The sequence below is a fragment of the Protopterus annectens genome, chromosome 15.part0, assembly GCF_019279795.1.
Source record: "Protopterus annectens isolate FY-2018-M chromosome 15.part0, PAN1.0, whole genome shotgun sequence".
NCBI lineage: Eukaryota > Metazoa > Chordata > Ceratodontiformes > Protopteridae > Protopterus > Protopterus annectens.
The window spans coordinates 467,313,776-467,339,474 of NC_056749.1; the positions used below are offsets into that span (position 1 = coordinate 467,313,776).

At 39.1% G+C, this 25,699-nt stretch overlaps 1 protein-coding gene across 1 annotated transcript in view; it reads left to right on the forward strand.

Annotated features, from left to right (window-relative positions):
* The window catches only part of GUCY2F (guanylate cyclase 2F, retinal), a 571,373-nt gene that overhangs the window by 373,624 nt on the left and 172,050 nt on the right, over positions 1 to 25,699 (forward strand). The window contains exon 10 of the mRNA XM_044057284.1: positions 4,906 to 5,055. Coding sequence (XP_043913219.1) covers positions 4,906 to 5,055 — 150 coding nt within the window. The remainder of the gene's footprint in view (positions 1 to 4,905; positions 5,056 to 25,699) is intronic.

The window sequence follows — 25,699 nt, forward strand, 5'->3', positions numbered from 1 at the left end:
TCAAACCTTCACTGAACACACACATAGCACTCAGGAAAAGCCATCTCAACCTCTGTGCTGCTTTCAGTTCCAAACATTCCTTTAACTTCAGCTAGAAATCTTGCAGAGACTCTTGCACTGCTGTGGATATTCCTTACCTTACCCTTCAGCACAGGCCATGCTGTAGGGATGATGCAGCAACTACTCCGCTAAGCCAAGGTGTTCAAATCTCAGAATTCAGCCAACCAGAAAGGCATATATTTTCCTCCACCTGTTGTTTATTCTTCTTTGAAGTGAAAAAATGTATTATGCCCCAAATTGTTATTCGTATGATCCTGCTAACTTAAGTCCAAGGAATACTATGCACTAGGATTACAAATTCCAATAAAACAGCAAAGTCAAATCAAAAATTAGGATCTTTTTCTTTTTCATCACATAAAAAGGAAGCTATAGAACTGTAATTGTCCCTCATTCTCTCTCTCTCTCTCTATATATATATATATATATATATATGAAATTTCAGTTTTTCTATCAATGAATGAAATAACCCTTGTCTAGATATTATAAATCACTTGACTAGAGCTCAAGGAAGGATGAAGGACATTTTTTGTCAATTCCAAGCCAACAGAAAACAGTATTTTTGCGTTAAAAACCTACAAATTAAAACAAGAGTGCTGGTTTTTAAAAGAATATTTATGATGTATAATTTACAGATGTATTCATACACAAAAATCAGCAGCAGTGAAATATTTATATTCTGACTATCCACATATATCAGTATCTCTGAAAATAATTGAATAGCAGCTGGATAAATGTATTTTGCACGCAGAGTTAAACTGAAGCTTGCATTCCCAAGTCAGGCTACTAATGTCAGAAGACAGAAACCTCAAGTCTTTACGAAAAGATAGAAACAGTAATGAAACAAATGCCTTTAATTAAAAAAGGCAAATAATTCACAATGGCAACTGGATTTCAGACAAGGTAGCCACACAAATGAGGGCTACATGTCAAAACAATTAGAAGGTATATTCCCTTTATTGAGTACCACTAAGCACCACTCTCCTTAGTCTTTTAAATAACACATGAGATTATCTTGTCATTGGAGAGAGCCATGCTATCAGCTGCAATTTTCAGACTTCATCAGAGCATTTGACTTGGTTATCCACACATCCCTTCTACTCTGCCTTACAGAACTTGACATTACTACAGATGATATTCCCTTTTTTAACAGCTACCTATCTAATTGGCATTTTACAGCTGTCTATAACTCCAACATCTTCTGCTGCACAGCCTCACCAATAAAATGAGTTCCTCAATGTTCCATTGCCAACCCCTTCTCTCAGTATATATTAATAAACGTCCAGGGATAGTTCATGCTTTCTTCTTCTTGTATCTGCCAATGGTGTAGTTCTTTGTCACTCTAGCCACTCACTATCCAGTTTACAGAAAGAACTGCAAGCTGACTTTCAATGCATTAATGATGGGATACTCAATAATAATTTCATATTAAACTCATCAAAAAACAAAACAATGCTTTTTGACACTAAGTAAAGAATCAGCAGATACCCTAAGACCATCACAATCTATGATCACAGCAACATTCCCCTAGAACAAATGACCTTTTTCAAATACCTGAGGCTTTGGACAGACTGCCACCTTCAATATATACATTTGGAGAACATTTGGAAAAGACAGATGGTGACAGTTAACACAATACCCCAACTCCATGTAGAAAAATGGGAAAAAGAGGGTTGATGATGATGATGGTGGAAAAGACAGCCTTCTCTTCAGGGCACAATCCTTCCTCAACAACATCTTTCCAAAAATACATTTATCATCCAACGTTAGAAGAAAAGCTGTAGATTTATTTAAACAGAACAACACCCCCACTGTATAACACTTCAAAAAGCACACTGATTCCCAGTTAAACAATGGGATGATCCATTTTTTGACAGTTAAGTGCTCAAGCTCCCTCATGAACAAGTACAACCTGAAGACTTTTAGGATAAACCTCCCTCATACAGCCTTAGAAATCTAAATCAGTCAGGCCTCATTAATCAAATCTCTTTTTCCAAACTACATACCTCAAATCATGCATTCCGAATTCTAAGACTTGAAATGTATTTTTATTTATGAATGGAACGTGGGGTAAGAGGGATGATCTTTAAGAAAAGGGATAGTTTGGAGCCAGGGATTGAGAAAGCATGGTCTGTGCAGTGAAGCCTAATTTGGGGAAGTTTGTTGGAGAGGACATGAGTGGTTAAGATGTCCAAGCGTGTATATTGGTACGTCTCTGAATATTCTGGAAGATGGAAGGTGTCATTCCTGATAAAATTAGGCAAGCAATAAGTCAACATGTTGTTTCAGAACATTTTTTGTTGTTGTTGTTTATAATCTAAGTTGTACCAATGTACTAAATATGTCTTAGTATGTTTTCTTGTTTTGTTGAAAACAATAAAACAGTTACGTGTGTGTCCATTTCAGGGAGACTATGGTGGATTTCTCCTTATCCTCCTGGAACAATAATTCTCACAGCTGATTAAATTAGTAGCAACAATGCAGCCCTTACATGGTGTATAGGAGACTTTGCCACCCCTGTCAAAAATCAGGTTTTAACAGTAAGTTGAACAAAATTTTGATCACATTTTCTCTGACTGAAATTCTGATCAGTAGGTAGGGATTACTCCATTTTCATTTTTAATCAATACGTGTGGAAAAAAAACAGGATAAGATAGCATGTAGGGATCCCATTTTATATTTTTTTATGCAGTAATTCAAATATCTTTAAAAATTACACTCTAACAGGATACTGTGATCTCTCAAATTGTTTCATGTGAAATAACTGGAAATGGTTGCATCACACATCGCTTCCATTTTACTTCTTCCACCACGTCTGCAAGTTCTTGAAGAAGTCCTTGGTTTAGGATGAAAATACTAAACAATTTAGCACATTTTTATTTGTGTGGATATACATATTTAATACATTTCAAGTTTTTGACCTGGTGGAAGTGGTTTCTCATACTTTTTTGGTGTAAGTCTAAGTGTCTACACATTTTGGTTCCTGGTTCACCATCTATTGGTCTTTATTTATACATTTTACTTTTTTGAATGGGCAAACATACCAGAAAATTTTCAAACAATTTACAAACAAGTATGGATAACTTTAAAAAGGATGGATACTGATAAGCATCAAAGTAGTTTGGCACATTATTATTCATAATACCAAATACCCATGGCTGTTTAAAGAATGGGACAATGCAAAAATAATGTTTTCTATTTTTAAGTAAATGTGAATATTTCCAAAAATGAAAAGCAAAAGATAATAAAGTGTGAAAATGATTAGCATACTTCAAAATGAATAGTATTTTAATTATATATAGCTTTTAGATTTAGTTTTATTAGCTCATTCATACCTACAACACATTTTTCCATACTTCCGTTTGACACCCATAGATAGCTTGTAATGGCATTCTTTCATGCTAGCTTCCTTAATGAAGAGACCTACCATTTAATAGCAGGTTGCATAAGAAAGGGCAAGGCACATGTAACAAAATGACATGGGTAGCTAATCAAGGATGTCCTGCAGTGGAAATATTAATCACTTTTACTTATTCACATTTTCATATTTGCATTCATATTTTAATAACTAAGAAAGCTACATATTATTGTGGGGGCATGGTATGAAAGGTGGGAAAATAAAAATACATAGCTACACTCCCCCTACAAGTATTATATTGATGATATTGCTTGTTGTTTGTAGTAATTATGAAGACATGCAATATTTCACATGTACATTAAAATCAGAATTTTTTCTTCATGCAGTTTGGCCTTTAAATTCTCATTTCTGGTTTTGTCACTTGTGAGTTCACAAGACCCCATTTTTAAAGAAATAAATGAATAATTCCAAAGCAAAACAAGTTATAATGCATTAGAAGTGTAAATGTGATTCAGCATACAATAATATACAAAATTATTAATAGGTAATCAATGTATACTGAACCAGAATCTAAAAGGTAATCAAAAAGCTACAGATTCTAAACTTCCTGTTTTCTCATAAAGTGATTTTTAAAATTGTGTCTGGAAGCTGTTATTTAAATAGTAGATGCAACAAGGGCACAAAACTAAAAGAAGCATCTCCCTAATGTAGTTTGACCTTTGAAACATAATTGTGGCTTTCCAGCTATGAGTTCACTTGAAAATATCACTTGACATTTTAGCCGTCTCCATGACAGGTTTTGGTCTACACTATATTTCTTATATCCTGGATGCAATTAATGGGTCAGAGACTGGAAGATCTGGCTGGAAAGGGATGACACTGTGTGGTTAACATTGTCTCACTCATCCTGGGGGTGGGGTATCAACAAGCACACATCACCAGGGTTTCACCTGATGAAAAGGCAAGACTTGCAGCTTTTGCACTAGGGATATAAAGGTGAGCTTGCCAAGGCATGCATATAGCCTATTTAGAGGCATGGGCATATAGAAGTGAGGAATCAAAAAGGCACATCTTAGCAAATATTCCAATGAAGTGATCCCTCTTGCCAACAGAGGTGCAGTAGGATTATTAAAAATATTGCAACTCTTGCTGGACAATAGTTAAGATCACTGGCTGTCTCCATCTTCCTCCAGTGTTTTACTACACCAGGGTATTGAAGGATCTAACTGGTTGATAAGACACTGGGACTTGATGCTTGGGGGGACACAGGCCAACAAAATTATTATAAAATAAAGGATGAGAAATATGTCTGATATATTAGAAATGTTGTTCAAGAATATTTGTGAGTTTGTATGTGTGCACTTGTTAATTACTGTGTTACATATACAGCGCACAGTGCCCTTCCTGTATTAAAGACAAACATTTTACTTGGTCTGAATACTGGTATTTACATTTAGTAACCATCATGTCTGCTTGTTTTCATTTTGTAGAGCTTATATGGACAGCACCAGAGATACTGCGAGAACCTCGAGTAGGTCTACATGGCACTTTTAAGGGAGATGTTTTCAGTTTCTCCATAATTATGCAGGAAGTTGTGGTCAGAGGGCCGCCATACTGTATGCTGGACCAGCCTACAGCAGGTGTGTATGGATGCCATATTTCAAATGTTTATTATGTGTTTCTCTGCAGATTAGAACTTCCTTGATTTATGAATATCTAGGAAATTGGAAACCATTTTCAAACAGAGCAAATCTGTGTGCAGGTTCATTAGAATTATCATCACATTTTTCAGACCTTATTGCAAGTGGCAGAAAACAGACCAGACTGGGTCTCATGATTGGACGTATTGCTATGCCTTAGCTGGTTTTTCAAGTTATGTTTTGTTACTATGTGTTGGAAAATCTTTTTGTCATATCTTAACTATAAAACAAGTGTCAACCTCAGAAATTTCAAGACAATATGTACACTAATTAGGAAGCCTGTTTCATGCAATAAAATGTTTCAGATATCAAAAAGTAATGTAACCTTTAGGTTAAGAGGCCTAACATTACAATTGGACATAGCTTGGGTTTTAGTTTATTAAAGTTAGTTCCTGTTTTTGTTAGGCTTATTAAAGCAATCTGGCACTTCTGAGAACATATGTTCCTAGTCTGAGGTATGCAATCCGGTGCATGATATCCAAGGAACATAACAGAATCAGTGTGGCAAGACTTGACCATATCTTAGGTAAGGCATACATTGTTAGGTGCATGGAGTTACTAAGCAGCTATAGCATTCTCCTTATGTCAGAATGTTGTTAGTTTTGAAAGTCAAACTATCCTTGCCATACCAGTTATTTTCCAGCAAAAAACACAAACTATCACTCTATTTAATAACCTTGTTTTAACAGTTAATTGGAGACCTGTCAATAGCAGATGTACAAGGGTTTTTGGTTTACATGCTTAATGGAAACAGGCAGAAACATTGATCTAAATGTGGATTTTAATAAGCTAGGATAGCCCTTTTAGGAGGAACAGTTTCTGCTCTTACCTCCTGCAGACTGGTACAGTTCTAGACAACACCTATAAGAGGACCAATTACATCTGCTTTGCAGATTGCACCTCCAAGAAGACTAGAGTGGGTTATGGGGGGGGGGGCGGTGAAATGTGAGTCAGATCAATAATCAAGCAGGGAAATACAGGGCATATTTCATAAAATATTGTAATTTGTTAAAAGTTTAAATGACTATTAACTACTTGCTTCGTCTTAAATGATAATCTTGTAATTCTACTATGATGGAGCTGTTTTCAAATATTATAGCTAAACTTGATAATATTTCCCAAGATGAAAACTTGCCAACACTGAACTTCTTAAACACTTCTGATGACATAAAGCTAGATTTATTTTCTTAAGAAGCCTTTTTTTTATGCACAAACGTTCGCCTTGTTAAACTATATTCACACCAATGTGGTGTGGTAGAATGCATGCTTCAGATTTATTTTAGATTCCAGGATACAGACAGTCTTCAGATCCATGATAAAATACAAGATAATCTTAATGCCATCTCAGATGTACTAATGTGGTATAAGAGAATATACAAAGAACACAGCTATAACTAGGATGGGGGTGAAGGGGATTGGTGCCGCAGGTGGTACAAGCTCTAAGAGGTACAATGTTGTGGAACTGCAGTATTGGCACTGATTTATGAAGCTGTGAGGACATTGTGGCCAATACTGCATTTATGGCTCACCTGAGGCAATGGTGCTTTGAGCAGAGCAGAGATTTTTTTTTTTGCTTGTCAGCCTTGATTTCAGAGTGCACCAGTTTAGGAATCTGCCCAGGACACAAGATGAGTTAGCTACAGTTCTGGAAAAGATCATTGTCTTTTGATTTAATTTATTATTTTATTAATCAGGAAAGTGAATCAGTTATCATAGAATGTTTATAGCCACAATGGTAAGGGTAAATGTAATGTATATGGACACTTTAGACAGCCAATAAAAGAATATACTTTTGCAGGTAGAATGAAGCTGGAGAACCCACAGAAAACAGAGAAGAACATGTACACTCTACACAGACAATAACCAGTAATCAGGCTTGAACCCTGGGGTTTGCAATAGTGTGGCATATTTTTTAACCACTGAACTGCTATGCTGACCAAATGTGAAGACTGTTTTTATATTAGATGCCTATGAACTGGAGAAAAAATAACTGCATAGATTTGCTGGAATTAATATAAAACATCATATTTCTTTTAGTTGAGACATTATAGCTGAAGCATCTACATCACCAAAACATGTTTTTTGTTAATATACCAAATACATCACAAACACTAAATATGCTGTTTTTCTGCCTCCACAACAAAGAACTCTCTGTTTCCTAACTTCACATTTGTACAAACTCATAGAAATGGATATATGTTTTAAAAATGACTCATATTATCCCTCCTTTTTGGGTCACATAATCTGAGGTATTGCGGCACAGCATTTACAGCAAAGCAACATCAGATGTATTGAGAAATTAACTCCTCTGTACGATATTTTAAATTATGATAAAATAGCACACGAGAAACAGTACATGACATAGTCTGGGGAATTCAGCTCCAAAACTACAGTTTCTGCAGCATTAGCCATCCTAAAGAGCAGCATAACAGTCTTAGTTTAGAAAGTAACAAAAGATACAGTTGTACAAGTTAACATACCATAACAGCAGATGTTTGAATAGATCACTATTACAATAGCTGTAACAATATAGGATGTATCCTGCCAAGGATTAGACATCCAGCCAGTCTATAAAGCTTTGGGCTCCTTCATTGAACCCTGTACTGCCATCCATTAGCTTGAGACTACATGCTGGTATAAGAGAGACATATAGGTGTGACAAAGCTCTAAACTTTTTTGCCCAGACGGGAGACTGAAGCTCTACAACAGTTAGATCAAAAGTAGTAGGTATTATCATGTCAGGGAGGCAAAGATAAAGTAGGATGACCCACCATAACAAGGAAATAACAGGAAAAACGGGGGAAGTTGGGAGGCTGCTGGTACTACAACAGTTATCTTTTCACTTATTTAATGCTATGGTAAGCTGTACTATGTTCTTTATTAGATCACCATTGCAGTAGTCGTAATTATATTGGATGGTTGCCATAGCTTCGGAAGAAAGGGTGGATAGAGAAGGATCAGCAGCTAGAAGACTTTTAAGGACAGTAATCCAGCTCTAGCTTGAGAGACCAAACTGTTTGTAGTTCCCAGTAAACATTGGCACAGAAGACCAAGTAGCCACCTCAAGAATAGGCCTGTCCACCCATTTCCAAAAAGCCTTGGAAGTAGCCACAGCTCTAGTAGAGTAAGACTTGATTTTCTGAGGTGGGCTTTTTACATGGTGAGCGTAACAACATTTGATAGCCTGAGAAAGCCATCTAGAAATGGTTTGTTTAGAAAATTAGTCTCCTTTTTTGCCATCAAAAGATACAAAAAAGTTAGTCAAATTTTCTAAAATCCTTAGTTCTGCCCAGGTAATTTTTGAATTATCTGTGGACATCTAAGGTATGCAGAATGCTTTCCTCTCCATTTTTAGGTTCATGTTAAAATCCAGGGAGATGAGTGACCTGGTCAAACTAAATTCATAGACAATCTTTGTCATAAAAGAAGGGTTGGCTTTGAGACTGATAGTGTCATTGTGGAAAATCAAGAAAGGATGCATAGACATAAAGGTTTGTATTACAGATACCCATCTAACAGAAGTTAGAATAATAAGCAAAGCAATCTGCCATGTTACAAGTTTTAAAGAAGCACAATCTGCAACTTTAAATGGAGGGAGACTTAACTTGTTCAGAAGAAAATTAAGATGCCAAGGAGCTGCCACTTGGTGGGTAATATGCAGAACGACTTTCAAGAATTGTTTAACTTGAGATAAAGAAGAAAGGAAGATCAAAGGCCATACAAGCAGAAATGGCCAGAAGATATACATTTACAGAATTGTACCCTAGGCCAGAACTGAACAAGTCGCACAGGTACTGAAGCACCTGGTGAGCTCCTGCGTGGGATGGGTCTTCTCTTGTTCTCTTTTATGTCACCAGCTAGAAAATCCTTTCCATTTTGCTAAGCATGATTTCCTAGCAGCAGGTTTTCTAGCCTCCTTTAATACCTGCTGCACATTCTGAGGAAAACAAAGGGAATAAATATGATCAAAATTCTATCATCTAGACCAGCGTTCCCCAACCACTGGACCATGGACTGGTACCAGGCCATGGATCATTCGGTACCAAGCCACACAGATAGAATAAAAAACGTTTTATGTTGGACGCCCAGCTGTTCAGGAAAAAGTGTGTGTGTGTGTGTGTGTGTGTGTGTGTGTGTGTGTGTGTGTGTGTGTGTGTGTGTGTGTGTGTGTATGTGTATGAGTGTGTTTATGTTTCTGTCTGTGTGTGTGTGTGTGTGTGTGTGTGAGTGAATGTGTGCGTGAAAACAGTGTATGTGTTTATGAGAGAGTGAACAGTGAGATCGATCAAGCCTTTATTTTACACTCGCTAAGCAAAGCTTTTGCTACCTAGCAACTGTAAAATAAAAATAAATGAAACTGAAAAAAGTGTGTGTGTGTGTTTCTGTCTAGGCGTGCGAGAGAATGTGTGCACAAAAGTAGAAGAGACTGCGTGCATGTTTTGTGTGTGTGTGTGTGTGTGTGTGTGTGTGTGTGTGTTTTTGTGTGTGTGTGAAGAGTGAGCGATCCCTGGCGGCAGCAGCAGTTAAAAGGTTTGTGTAGTTCTTAAACTCTATGCACAAGAAATCGGGAAAGAGCCACAAATAACAGAGGACAAACAACCAAAATTAAGGACAGATTTTAAATATTGCTCTTATAAACTAAGGAAGTTGCAAGATAAGGACTTATCCAGGGTTTCTGTTAGCATGTATTATCGGAATGATATGAAGTCTGAAACTCAAATGCCTGTCATTATTTAATGACTTCAATCCCCAGTCATTTACCGGAAAACTACACATTTTATGAGGATGGGACCAAACATGCAAGCCAAAAATCTGGACAGATGAAAGGTATGCCCTGTTGACTCTTAGCGCAGTATATTTGGATAAACCTAAAGTAAATGGGGGGCAAAGGCTCAAAATATGAACATATTTTACTTGATTATTAGGATTTGTGTTAGCATACATTTTCTGAAACAGAGGTATGTATGAAAGAGTGAGTAAGAGGGACAGTAAAGAGGTCTGTATACCTCTGGACCTTTCAGCTGAAGTAATGTGGATAACCCTAAAATAGAGAGGGAAAAAAAGGCCATACAAGCAGAAATGGCCAGAACAGATTTTAATTACTGCTCTTATAAAATTACAAACTTGCTTAAATATAAGGATTTGTATTAGTATGAATTTTCTGAAGAAAATGATAGTCTGAAACACAAATGCATGCCATTATTTAGTAACTTCAATCTCCAATGACTGGCAACAAACCAAATATTTTGGGAGTAAGGGACCAAAAATAAAGTAAATGCCTAGATATTTTAAGTGTTATATTCTGGATGGAAAATGCTTCCTCTAACACCATTAACATATACTACAGCATGCTTGGAACATTAGGCAGATGAATTATTTTACATAAAAATATAGAAATAATATAGTACTTAAAAAATAAAGTAAGTACAACACAACAATTTTACAGAGACCCATGAATTCACTAAGCACAATAATACCCTCCAGGGTGTGTGTTAATGTGTAATTAATGCCCTTTCAGGGGTGTACAGGCCCTCCACCAAATTACACATTAACAAACACCCTGTCAGACATTATTGCTTACTTATTGTGTGCCCATGATGGCCGGTCCATGGAAAATTGTCTTACATGAAACTGGTCAGTGGTGCAAAAAAAGGATAGAGACCATTGATCTGGAATATTAGGAGCAGCTTTTGAATATTGGTGTGTAATAAGGGCACACTGTGCTATGTAAGAAGAATCATACACTCTGTGAGGAGGTTTTTGGCAATTTTGTTGGGCTAAATGTGTGAGACGGCAGAACCAGTGTTGTCTGGGCCAAAAGGGAGTTACAAGAGACATCTATGGCAAGTTCTTATTGATCTTAAGAAGAACTTGTATGAGTGGAAAGGGGAGAAGGTATAAAATAACATTTCTGACTATGGAAAAGAAAATGCATCCATTTCCCTGGCCTTTTTGTTTGCTGTTCTGGAACAGAACTGGCTTAGTTGTCTGTCGGGAAATGAGGACAATAGATCTACTTGGGGAGTTTCCCGCAGATGGGCAATGTCCTGGATGACATCTTGGTGTAGCATCCATTCATAAGGGCTTATCCTGTATCTGCTCAAAGTGCCTGCTATTGTGTTCTGCTCTGACTGAATATATGTGGTATGCAAAGTGAGGCTGTTCTGTATTGCCACGTCCCAGGCAATCATGACCAGTCTGCACAAGGGTGTGACTTTGTTCCCCCTTGTTTGTTGATGTACTACATTATGGAGATTTCAGTTATCACTAACAAGGGTTTAGGTAGCCACAGCTGACAATGTTATGACAGCTTCTAATAGAACCATCATATACTTGAGATTTATATGCTTGTTCCTGAAATGAAGATCATACATGCCCTGAAATTTTACTGCCCTGGGGAACTGCTCTCCATATGAAGTCTGCAGCATCTGTCATGACCGATTGATGAGAAAGAGGAAAATAAAATGGCAGACCCAGATTTATTAAGATCTGATTGGCCCACCATAGGAGTTCCTTCGTGATGAATGTAAGTACTAGAACCTGATAAGACAAGAGATGAAGATGCTGTATCCAAACTGATTTGAAAGCATCTATATTACATAATCGAACTTTCAAAAGTTCGAAAATGTAATAAAAAAAATAAACCAAAGAAAAAGCTTACCTGAACGGCTTAAGCAGGGGGGCAAGCTCCCCTGCACCCCCTACACCCCCAGCTCTTTAAATATACCAACTCCAAGATTGCACTACAGTACAGAAAAGTGAAATATTCTTATTCCGCACTGTACGGAGATCTCAGTTGAAACGTTCTAACTTAAAAAGTTCGATCATATGGTGTCAACCATATGACGTTCGAAGTTTTAAGAGTTTGACAACGTGATATAGACCCGATTTGAAACACCATTGGAATTCTTTCATTTGTAGACTAGAAAATGGAACCATGAGGATGGTAAAATCCATAAAACCCAGAACATTGAGAAATTTTATTGCATTGGACATGAAGTGATGAGGCATATTCAGAAACTGAGCTTGATAAAGATGACACTTTGTCTGAAGGGAGGTATGCAGTGGTTAAGGAATGTCTAGCAATTACTCCAGAAACCCTAACCTATGAGAGGAGTTTTAACAATATTTTTTTCACATTAAGTTTAAACCATAGACTGTTGAAAAGATTTATACTGAACAGAAGAGCAGCTTTGATGTATTCAAATTATGATGCTGAGATGACAGAACCAATCAAATATGGAAACATATGGGTGCCCTGAAGTCCACACAAGGCTATAACTGGAGCCAAGCAACTTGTAAAAGCTCTTTGAGCTGTAGAAAGACCAAAAGCAAAGATGTAAACTGAAAGTACAGTCCAAAGGCAAAGAATCTTAGGAAACATCTGTGCATTTTGTGGCTTGGGATGTGCCAGTAGGCATCTTTAAAGACCATGGTTACTAGAAAATCCATGTGAAACAAAAGCAGACAAAGTTTTTAGAGCCCAGGCATATGAGGTTATTTTCTTTTCATAAATTAAGTCAGTATATGAGATTGCCTTCAATTATGGAAGAATGGCAAGGGTGAGGTGGGTGGGGTGGGAGTGACAGGTAGTCATTGTGCTTTCTTTTTAAATGATAGTCCTCAGGCTCCATCTCTTTTTATTTTTGAAACTTCCTGATATTTCTTCATATATTATTCTCTAGCTGCCTTTTGCTTGGGGGCTTTAAAGAACATTTGAAAAAAAGGACCAGAAGAAGGTAGACAATTCCTTTGATATGTAGGAATAGGAGACAAAAAAGTGTGCTGAGCAATTACCTAAAGTTACTGCTTTCTTTCAGTTTGTTAAATATGTCTGCTGACAAATTGCCAAACAAAAGGTCTCTGTTAAGAAGGACATTAAGCAACTGAGCTTTAACATCATTAGAAGAATTATGTAATCTTATCCAAGAATTTCTATGCATTACAGTATCGCTAGCATCCGCCATGGTCACAGCATCGATTACATAATAAGTACACTTAGTAGCATGCTCAGCGACCTGTGAAGCAGAGTTCAACATTTCTAACAAGGAAGATTTTGTGTCAAAGTTAGGAAGTAAAGCTACGTTTTGCCGCATGTTAGCAAAAATAGATAAAGGACGTGTGTCTGGCAGTTAATAGCCCTAAAAGTCAGAGTGCAGAATACATAAACCTTCTTCCCAAATCTGTCAAAGAAACAACTCTCTCTGTCAATTTGGGTCAGGGTTAGAAGATGAGAAGGCCTTAGAAGCTCTGCCCTCCCCCCATAGAAATAACAGCAAGGTCTACACCAGGGTTTCTGTAAAAGAATTAATGTGTCACGCACCCTGAAAAATCTGTCAAGTTTCTTAAAGGCATTGGGTTGGGAATTAGGGGAAACAGAGACAGAAGCAAATACATCATTCAGGTCCCAAAAACTGGGGGAATAGCTACTTTTTAGGGGAATCCATACCCAATAATTTAGAATATCATGGTCACTTCCCTACCTCCAATTCAAAACATTCCTTCATTTTTTTAAATTGTATCCCTCTAAAAAAATGTTGTACATGGGGGAAGTCTGACAAGATGGTATCTTTTGATTCAGACTCAGAAGGAGTAAGAGAGGATAATTTGGAAAAGTAGTCAGAGCCCTCAGTATCTGATTCAGAAAGAACTTCTTTCTTTCTTTATTTATTTATTAAGATCTGTTTACCAGGAAAGTCCGACTGGGCCAGAAGCCCATTTTCAGTGGAGACTCCGGGAGAGAAGCTCCACAGAACTATAAGCAAAATACAATAGATAGTACAATAGTATACATACAGTAAGATGCACATTACACATCACCCTGTTAGTCTATGCAAAGTAGTATTCAATATGCTTTTCTAGTAGATACAAGTCCAAAAAAGAAAACATCAAAGCATTACAGCAAAGATCACTGTGAACTGTGAGAATAATAAAAATTAGTACTGTGTACTTATTAAATAATAGTTATCAACAAATTAGATTTCCTTTTTTTTTTTTTAACGAGTATTAGTAACACAGAGGAGAGGGAGAAAATGAGTTAAGGAGTGGACAGTATGGTGAGAGAGATATCTTGTCAGTCAGGTTTGGCACAGGAGCAATGCCATTTTTTGGGTAGGTGTTCAAATATTAGTTGTTTGAAATTGGTAGATTTGGGTGTGCTTTGGAGGGTGTGGGGTAGAAAGTTCCATAATTTGGCTTTTTGATTTGAGAATAGGGCTTTACTGTGAGTGTTGTAATCTTTGTTTACTGTGAGAAAGTTTCTGTCTGCAGATCTTAGACTTTGTGGGTATAAGTAGGGAACAACAAGCTCCTTGAGGGATGGGCAATTGTCAGAATGGAAGATAATATTGTGTGTGAATTTAAGTTGATAGAGTTGGACAAGGTTAGTTAGCTCGAGCAAATTAAATTTATGTAGAGCAATACAATGGTGGGTTTGGTGAGGAAGATTGGCTGTGATGCGAGCTATTTTGTTGTAGCAAGTTTCCAGTTTGTTTAAGTCTGATTTTTTTAAGTTGGTAAAGAGGGGGAAAGCATAAAGGAGTATAGAAAGGAGGAATGTTCTGGATATGGCTAGTCTGGTATTGTCAGTGAGGAATGGCTTGCTTCAGTGAGCCAAGTTTGACGTGAACTTTCTTAATTGTGATGGCAATGTGTTGGTCAAATCTGAGTTTGTTGCTGATAGTCACACCAAGGAGTTTTGTATGCTCAACTGGTTGCATGACTGTGTTGTTTGCTGAGAGAATGGTGAAAGGAGGTGTGGTAGGTGATTGTGTGCTAATGGTAAATAGTATTAACTGTGGCTTTTTGGGGTTGAGGATTAGTTGTGATTTACTTAGATATGTTTTGATATCATTAAAAGCTTGTTGGGCAATTATTTGGAGGTTTGGTAAGGTATCTGCTGAGCAAATTAAAGCTGAATCATCCGCATACTGAACTACTTTAGTGTGTGTTGTGGATGAGGCTAGATCACTAGAGTAGATGGTGAAAAGAAGGGGCCCTAGTATGGATCCTTGGGGGACTCTGACTGAGACAGGCAGAAGTGGTGAGAGTTCAGATTTCCATTGTACTGCTTGCTGTCTGTCAGAAAGATATCTGAGGAACCAGGAGAGGGAAGTCTTTGATAGGTTTAGTGAGGCAAGAGTATTAAGGAGCTTCTGATGGGGGACCATGTTGAATGGTTTTGACATGTCTAGGAAGATTGATGTTACTTGCTGGTTTGAATTTCTGAGTTGGTTGATGGTGTTAGAGAAATTAATTAGGGGTATGGTGGTGCTGTGTTTTGATCTGAAACTGTGTTGGGAGGAAGGGATAAGGTTGTGAGACAGCAGGTGTTGTAGTAACTGAATGTGTATACATTTTTCCAGAATTTTGACACAGGTGGAAAGGATGGCTATGGGTCTGTAATTGTTTAATTCTGTTGATGTTCCTCCTTTATGTAGAGGGATGATAGAGGAACTTTTCCATAATTTTGGGACATATTGTTATGCTATAGACCTTTTAACCAGAATGGAGATAAGCAGAGCTATGGCATCAGCTGAAAGTTTGAGTTACTCACTGGGGAGTTGGTCAGCGGCCAAGGATGAGGTTTCAGTTTTTTCAGCATTGTTCTTATGGTGTTATTTGGGACAGGTTTAAGGTCAAAAGAGTTGTTGTTAGTTTCCATATTAGGTGGAAGAAATGGCGGGGTGGAATTGTTCCTTGTAACTAAGGATAGGATGGCGTTTATAAAGTAGGTGTTGATTTGTGAGGCAATACTCACGCTTTGTTTTTTGGTTCTTGATTCTGGGGTTGTGACTTTACCTAGATGGAGAAGTGACTTAATTGCCTGCCAGAACTTTTTGGGATTGTTTTCATATTTGACTTGCATAGCTGTATAATATGTTGTTTTGTCTAGTTTGAGTTGTTTTTTGTTTGATTGCAGAGCTGCTGGTATGCTAACAGAGTTTTATTGGCTTTTGTTTTCTGGTATTGAAACCAGGTTTTGTCTCTTAGTTTTTAAAGTCTAACAGTTTCTTTTGATATCCAGGGCAATCTCTTATTTTTAACATGACATGTATGAGTTGGTGCTAAGCTATTTAGAATAGCTAGAAATGTGTCATTAAAGTATGTTACAGCCTGGTCGAGTTGGAGATGATGGAGTGGTGTCCAGTTACATTTATTGAGCATGTCTAAGAATGCTTCATTGCAGAAATTTTTTGTATTTTGTACAATTTTGTAAACTATGTTTCTGGGTGGGTTGAGCTGATGATGGATTAAGTAGGTAGGTCTATGGTCACTTAAATTATTTGGAAGGCATCTGGAGAGAGAGTTGTAGGTGGTACTGTCAATAAGTGACCAGTTTAAGATAGATTCCCTTTTGCTATATTTATTTACTTGAGTGGGAAATTGGATAGTTTGGGAAAAAACATGTAGATTTATGAAGGTGGAGGGGTTATCACCAATGCAAGTGTTCCAGTCCAAGTTGAAGTCACCTGTGATAATGGTTTCATGGGTGTAGGTAGAGGCTGTCCAGGCTATGAGTTCCTCATTGGCAGTGGGAGTATTATTGCGAGGTAAGTGGCAATTATGGTAATATTTTTCTTTGGGTTGATTCTGAGCTGTGTTACTAGGACTTCAAAGTTGTTATCACAAAAGTATTTGATGGGTAGGTAGTCTATATTTAGGTTATCTTTGTAGAAAATTGCAACCCCTGCTCCCTTCTTCCAGGTCCTGTCTAACCAGTGTACTCAATAACCTTGTGGGAGTATGTCTGGGCCTCTTATATAGGGTTTGAGCTAAATTTCTGTTGCTATAAGAATGTCTGGTGAATATTGTGCAATGACTACATGAAAGTCTGTGATTTTGTTAAATAGGCTTTTAAAGTTCATGTTAAGAATGAGAAGGTCTGAAGTTTTAATGTGAGGAAGGGGTGGAATGGTAAGGATGATTGTATGTTGTGCAGTAAAACCAGTAACATGAACTATTTCAAGACAAACTACCTTTTATTAAGTGATGGTTTGTCAAAATTTTATGTCCTAAACCCCAAGAACACAGCAGCACACAATGAATTGTTCTCAGAAGCTCTGTACAGCCATGTTAATAGCTGCATAGAAACTGCTATAACATCATATACTGCTCAGACAAGCTCCACGTGGGTTTACAGAGTGGTCCTAGCAGCAAGGAACTCGAAAAAGCGACTACCTTCTGGATTTAAGTATCTTTGCTTTTTTTTCACTGGAAATAGCTTCTGTTGCTTACTTTGAACTAGCCTGAACTGTTTTTTTACTGATTACTGCATTTATTTTAAAATCTGCACTTAAGGTTACATTTAGTCGAATTTAATTGAAAGTTTGCTTGTTTGTTTGTTTAATTTAACTGTGGAGGCTGCCCACTAAAGTGTGCTAGCCTGTGTAACTAATTTATCACTGTCTCTGCATTTTCTGTGTGTTTCTACAAGAAAAACAAAAAAAATAATCCTTGTTTTCCCGCCTTTCTCGACTAGTTTAGACCAGTATACAGGCATTGCTGTATTCTGGGCTGTGGTGTAGTTCCTGTGTTGTCCATTACCTTACTTGGATAGAAGGAAGTTTCTTTGCTCACCAGTGGGAGTGGGGAGCCTTGAGCAGCCTACCTGTCCTTGGGGGAAGTGACCTCAGCACAAGAAGCTGTAGTAATTGGTTGTTTGGGACCATTCCTAGCTTTTTTGTAGTTCACTGCTTAAAATCCGGCTTTGGGCATTTTTTATTTGGCTATACTGCTCAGACAAGCTCCACGTGGGTTTACATAGTCGTCCTAGCAGCAAGGAACTCGACAAGGCGACTACCTTCTGGATTTAAGTATCTTTGCTTTTTTTCACTGGAAATAGCTTCTGTTGCTTACTTTGAACTAGCCTGAACTGTTTTTTTACTGATTACTGCATTTATTTTAAAATCTGCACTTAAAGTTACATTTAGTCGAATTTAATCAAAAGTTTGCTTGTTTGTTTGTTTAATTTAACTGTGGAGGCTGCCCACTAAAGTGTGCTAGCCTGTGTAACTAATTTATCACTGTCTCTGCATTTTCTAATAAGCTATTGTCTCAGTCGTACCTAGGCTTCTCTCAGCCTCCGCCTAACCCAAAAACCAAAGAACACTCTATTTTAGCCCTCCTTGTCTGGCTGTTCAAATCTGTACCTCGTGAAATCATTTAATAATTCTTGTTTTCTCTTATTTGGTCTGTAAGCATCACTGTATTTAATTGTACTCACATGTTATAGGTTTATAATTGTATATGTATTAACCAGCAGATTATCTTGTGTATCAACATCAATGTTTTTGTTAATCTAACTATTACCTTGGAGCTTTTCTCCCCGGGCCTCCACTGAAAATGGACATGTATCCAGTTGGACTAGCCCGGTCAACAAATGTAAAATAAATAAAATAAATAAAATAAATACTGCATTTATTTTAAAATCTGCACTTGAAGTTACATTTAGTCGAATTTAATCGAAAGTTTGCTTGTTTGTTTGTTTAATTTAATTGTGGAGGCTGCCCACTAAAGTGTGCTAGCCTGTGTAACTAATTTATCACTGTCTCTGCATTTTCTGTGTGTTTCTACAAGAAAAACAAAAAAAACAAAAAAATAATCCTTGTTTTCCCGCCTTTCTCGACTAGTTTAGACCAGTATACAGGCATTGCTGTATTCTGGGCTGTGGTGTAGTTCCTGTGTTGTCCATTACCTTACTTGGATAGAAGGAAGTTTCTTTGCTCACCAGTGGGAGTGGGGAGCCTTGAGCAGCCTACCTGTCCTTGGGGGAAGTGACCTCAGCACAAGAAGCTGTAGTAATTGGTTGTTTGGGACCATTCCTAGCTCTTTTGTAGTTCACTGCTTAAAATCCGCCTCTGGGCGTTATTTTCTGGCTATACTGCTCAGACAAGCTCCACGTGGGTTTACAGAGTGGTCCTAGCAGCAAGGAACTCGAAAAAGCGACTACCTTCTGGATTTAAGTATCTTTGCTTTTTTTTCACTGGAAATAGCTTCTGTTGCTTACTTTGAACTAGCCTGAACTGTTTTTACTGATTACTGCATTTATTTTAAAATCTGCACTTAAAGTTACATTTAGTCGAATTTAATCGAAAGTTTGCTTGTTTGTTTGTTTAATTTAACTGTGGAGGCTGCCCACTAAAGTGTGCTAGCCTGTGTAACTAATTTATCACTGTCTCTGCATTTTCTGTGTGTTTCTACAAAAAAACAAAAAAAAAAAATAATCCTTGTTTTCCCGCCTTTCTCGACTAGTTTAGACCAGTATACAGGCATTGCTGTATTCTGGGCTGTGGTGTAGTTCCTGTGTTGTCCATTACCTTACTTGGATAGAAGGAAGTTTCTTTGCTCACCAGTGGGAGTGGGGAGCCTTGAGCAGCCTATCTGTCCTTGGGGGAAGTGACTTCAGCACAAGAAGCTATAGTAATTGGTTGTTTGGGACCATTCCTAGCTCTTTTGTAGTTCACTGCTTAAAATCCGCGTTTGCACGGCTTTCTTGTGCGCGCATAGCGCAGCGCCGGTTAAACAAGGTTAAACTTGGTTAAACAAGGATAAACTTTTTCTGGCTCTGCCAAGTCTGTTGTTCAATTTTTCCCTTAGAACTGTTCTACTTGCAATCTAAACAGCCTATACTCTATCTGAAAAGCTCAGCACTTGCTCCTAAAGCATTTTTTACACAGGTAAAGCACTCTTAAACAAAAGAAAGTACTTTATTCACCTAAATTCTGTTGAGTACCCATTTCCCTATAGGTCCTTTCTGACTCAGTTACACAGAAATCTTTTTCACTATTTCTAGCCTGTCGAAGGGTCAGTTGCTGGCGTCCTCTCCTGTTCAGCTGGTGAATCTGGGAATCTTGAGGCAATATTACAATTGCCTCATGTACACAGACAACCCTCTCCTCCTCCCAACAAATACAAATATATGCGAGAGATGCAACTATATAGCCAAACTGGAGGCTGAGCTCTCTCAGTTCAATACTGGCAAGACCAGTCAGGAGGAGAAGGTAATCACGCACACCACAAACCCAGTCTCACATAGAACTATCACAACTGCAAACCAAACACATAAAAACACAAAAACATACTCAGAGGCACTGATTAAAAATCTACCAAAACAACAGAGGCCTCCAAAGCAGACACCCAAGCAACCACCACCTCAAGACATAGCACATGCAACACATAGTTCACAAAGTCAGTGTGCTAAACAGTCACAGCCCTTAAGGCCAAACAACATGCCAGACACACTTGTAATAGGTGACTCCATAGTCAGACACACTGACGTCCCGCTCACCAGACTGAACAAGGAAAAGGTCACAGTAAGCTGCCTGTAGGGAGCTAGAATCCGCCACATAACACAAGCACTCAGGTCACTCCACAGCAAGTACAAATATGACTCAGTCATTGTACATGCCGGTGTGAACGACCTGAGACGTACCTCCCTGGACTACATGAAAAGAGACATAGAGGAGCTCTCTGATTATGTAGCCCAGGCCGGTATGACCCTGACCCTGAGCAGCATCTTACCCTCACCAAGAATGATGCCACAGTACAAAGACAAAATGATCAGTTTTAACAATTGGCTTAATTACTGGTGTCATTCTAAGGGGATCAATGTCTGTCTGCTTGGGATGACATGCTTGACAAGCCACGCTGCTTCAAGGGATGGCTTGCACCTGTCACCCTGGGCTTCCGGATATTGGCCAAGGCTCTTGCCACCCCATAGTGCCTTTTTAGGCAAGGCTCAAATGACAAACCTACCTCCCTAGAAAACACAAGTGGAAAAAACTAAGGGTAATGCTGCTCAATGCCAGAAGTCTAAACCTCAAGATGCATGCCCTCTAAGCCCTCCTCAGTATGGAGAACATCGATGTCTGTGCAGTGACTGAAACCTGGTTCAAGGCTCCTGAGAGCACCCCAGCACTATCAGGTTTTACCTCATATCATGCTTTCCGGCCCCAAAACTTGGACTGAACCACAAAAGGAGGGGGAGTATCCATTTTCATCAAAGATACCCACACCTCCAGGTTAGTGGCAACGCACGAAGCATCGGAGACTATCCAGGTGCAACTAACCATAGGCAAAACTGCCTTACAGTTTGTAGCATGCTACAGACCACCCTCTCAAACTCAGGAACCCCACACAGCCTTTCTGAAGACACTGGAGAGTATGAATGTCTCTCCAAATACCATCATTTTGGGAGACTTCAACTACCCAAACATAGACTGGGAACATTACTCAACACCCTAGCCCAAAGGTTCCTAGAATTCATAAACTCAAATGCAATGGAACAACTAGTCACCATTCCCACAAGAGGAGACAATATACCAGACCTGATCATCACAAACATGGGGACAAAATGCTCCACACCAGAAGTATATCCCTCTTTGGTAAGATCAGACCATAAATTAATCTCACTGGAAATCCACATCCCACCCCACCCCTGCACAAAAGACCACAGTGAAGAACTTCTCAAAAGCAAACTTCACACTTCTTAAGACTGAAGTGGTATCCTTCAAGGCCCCTGGGCCAGTGGAAACCACAACCCACACTGCTGAATCCTTTGCAAATGCCTTCTATGGGCACCTTCAAGAATGCATGGATCATGCAATCCCAAATAAAACCAAGACCCATTCCCCCAAAGGCAGGCGCCCAGTCTGGTGGACCCCAGCCATAAACAAACTTTACAACAGGAGGAGGAAGCTACTACATGACAGAGCAAAATCCCTAAAAGGGAAGGCATCTCTGATCAGTACTAGCAAAAAACTACGATCACTCATAAAATCATCCAAGGCCAACTTTGAGAGAAAAATCGCAAAAGACACAAAAGACAATCACATGGCCTTCTTTAGCTATGTTAACAACCTGGGTGGAAACTCCCAGATATGCTCAGAGTTAGTCCAAAATGACACAAAATACACTGAACCCAATGACATTGCCAACATTCTGGCAGACAGGTTCAGTGCAAATTTTTCCTCCCCCTCCCCCCCAATAGGAGAAATAACTATCCCAGCCCTCTCTAAAGCTAAAAACACAGCATCAGTGGGACCGGATGGTGTCCCGGGCTGTGTGCTACATGAACTCCAAGAGGAACTAAACCCACACATAAGGCTGCTGTTTAATCTTAGCCTTACTACAGGATACGTACCCAAAGAGTGGCGTACGGCAACAGTGGCCCCACTTCACAAAGGAGGTGCTTCTACGGACCCTGGAAATTACCGCCCCATAAGCTTGACGAGCCTGGTCTGCAAAGCTATGGAGAGGATCATTATGGAACTCGTAAACAAAGACATTGGGGACCTACAGACATTGGATCCTACCCAATTTGGCTTTGTCAAGGGTAGATCCTGCCTTTTGAACTTGGTTAACATTTTTGAAACAGTCACTAAGGCCATTGATGAGGGTAAGGCAGTTCACACAGCCTACCTTGACCTTGCAAAAGCCTTTGACACAATACCCCACTCGGGCATCATAGACAAACTCACCAGCTTAAATGTAAACCCATATGTCACAAGATGGGTTGCAAACTGGCTCAAGGACAGAACCCACAGGGTCAGAGTTGCTGGAGCTATGTCAGACTCTAAGCCAGTCACAAGCGGTGTCCCACAGGGCTCAGTCCTGGGACCCCTCTTGTTCGGCATTTATTTTCCGAGGTACAGGCAAACATAGGAGGATTGTGGCTGACAAAGTTTGCAGATGACTGCAAACTGGGCCATAATTGATACTCCAGCGGACACAAACATCCTTCAGAGAGGCCTCATAGAAATGGATAATTGGTGCCAGAGCCATGGCCTTAAGCTGAACGCCAAAAAATGTATAGTCATACCCTTTGGGAAAAACAAGGTACCGACAAATTACCACATAGGTGGTAATCCATTAAATCTGGAAGAGGTAATCAGGGACCTAGGGACCCAGGTTGACAGTAACCTCTCATTTGACACTCACATTGCCAAAGTGGTTAGGAAGACCTTCTATATTGCCCACCTTATCATGAAGGGTTTCACATCTAGATCAAGAGAGGTCATTGTGCCCCTGTACTCTTCTCTTATCAGGCCAATGATTGAGTACAATGCTCCATTTGGGATGTACCTCACCCGACACCTGCAGCAGTTGGAAAGACCACAAAAGTTCCTCACCAAGAGGATAAAGGGTCTTAAACATATGTCATATGCTGCCCGACTGAAAAAACTCCAGCTCTATTCAGTCGCATACCGCCTACTCAGAGGTGATCTGTGCCTGACGTACAAGGCCATGTCCAATCCGGAATTAATGGACATGCTCCACCTCAGAAAATCCAAATCCATCAGAGCCACGAGAACAAGAGACTTAAACCTCAACACAGAAATAAATAGGACATGCTGGAGGGACAGATTCATAACCCAGAGGCTCCCTACACTCTGGAACAGAATCTCAGTCCATGTTAGGCAGAGCCCCTCACTGACTCTATTCAAGAGAAATCTCGACGAGATCATAGGTTTACCCCAGGGGTCATCTCTGTGTCACTACTAGACAGAGGCACAGTAAACTAAACCCTAAAAGGGCATAGTATTCTCATCCTAAGGGGTGGTGAAAGCCACACACACTCTGGCTAGGCTTATAAATGCCCTAGGGCAGATAGCCTAGTATGAACCTATGAACCTATGAGTTAACCTAGAACTAGCATGAGAAACAAACTTCCCTGGTGGAATCTCAAATTAAACAGGATATACAACAAAAGGAAAAAAAAAAGTATGACAAAAATCAGGAAGGGTAATTCCCATAAAGATAAAAAACTTTCCTCAAACTAAATAGCAACTAAGAGGGCTAATTAGATAAAACAAAGCCAACTCTGATGTTAAGATAGCCTTTCATGTGAAGGATAACCATAAGATCTTCTTCAGTTATGTCAGTAACCTCAAGGTCAGCACACTGCAATGTGCTGAACTGATGGCTAATGGTGCAACATTCACAGAGCCTGGCAATATAGTGAACCTGTGAGCAGACAAATTCAGTTCCAGATTTACTCCAGCAACCATCCCCCAAGAAATAGCATCAAACATAACCTCTTCAACTATAACTAGGGAGTATGCCCTGGTTATGCTCACTAAAGCCAAGAACAGAGTCTCGGTGGACCCCTATAATTTATTGGGATGCCTCCTGAACAGTCTAAAATATGACTGACCCATGGAGTCACTACTTAACCATAGTTTTAAACAGGCTGTGTGCCATGAGAATGGAGGACTGTGATGGTCATCACCCTTCATAGGGGAGAACCTTCAACAAGTCCTGGAAACTGCAGATCTATTAATCTGACTAGTGGAAAGAATTATCATAAAAATTATCCACAAGGATACAGGAGACCTCTTGATGCTGGGGTCATCCCAGTTTTAACTTTGACAAAGGAAAGTCATGCTTACTCAGCATGGTAGACTTCTCTGAAAAGGACACTAAGCAATGGTTGATGGAAAAGTTGGGCATACTGGATACCTGGATCTGGCTAAAGCATTTGGTACAATACCCCACTTAGGCACTGTAAACAAACCTTGAGAACAGGCATAAAACCCTTTATAACATGCTGGATAGCAAGCTGACTCACAGATAATACCCAAGAGGTAAGGATCAGTGAGTTCATCCCCATAAAGGAGCCAGTCACTGGTGGAGTTCCTCATGGGTCTGTGCTGAGCCCACTCCTCATTGGCATCTACTTCTTGGAAGTCAAAGATAATGTCAATGGCTACTGGCTAACCAAAGTCACAGATGATTGCAAACTGGAAGCAGTCATTGAATCTCCCTAAGATAAGAACACCTTCAGGAAGGTCTAACACAGACAAACACTTGGTGCCAAAGCCACAGCTTAAAACCCAATATCAAGGAATACATTATAGTACCTTTTGGGAAGCTGGTTACTACAGGTAAATATGTCATCAATAAAATACCCTTAAAAGTAGATTCACTAGTCTGGTATCTGGGAACTCATATCGATAAGTAACATAGCCTTTGACCAACATTTATCCAAGATATTATGAAAATCCTTCAATGATGCTCAGCTTATAAGTAAGGGCATGGCATCTAGGTCCAGAGGTGTCCATCACAGAGTATAATGCCCCCTTCAGTATGTATCTAACCAGATACATGCAGCAACTGTAGCATCCACAAAGGTTCTTTACAAAAAGAATGCAGGAAGTAAAGACACCTACTCTGACTGCCTCAAAGGCCTTTCTTTTTACTCAGTATCATACAGACTTCTGAGGAGTGATCTTTGCCTGGCATATAAGGCATTCCTGGACCTTGTTTTGATGAACCTTTTGCACATCTGTAAAGCAAACAGAGCTACTATATCAAAAGACCTACATTTTGCTTGTAGCATGAATAGGACATGTTGGAGAAACAGATATGTTTCTTAAGAGACTTCCTATTCACTGGAACAGGTACCCCATCCATGTGAAGCAGAGTTGCTCCCTAATCCTATTTAAGCACAACTTGGACCAATGGATGGGTCATAGGAAATTCACCCATGGTCTGGCACCTATGCCTCTGATGGACACAGACCGTAAAATCACCTCCTATATAAATCAAATTTCTGGACCACATTTGGGTTGCATGGCATAAT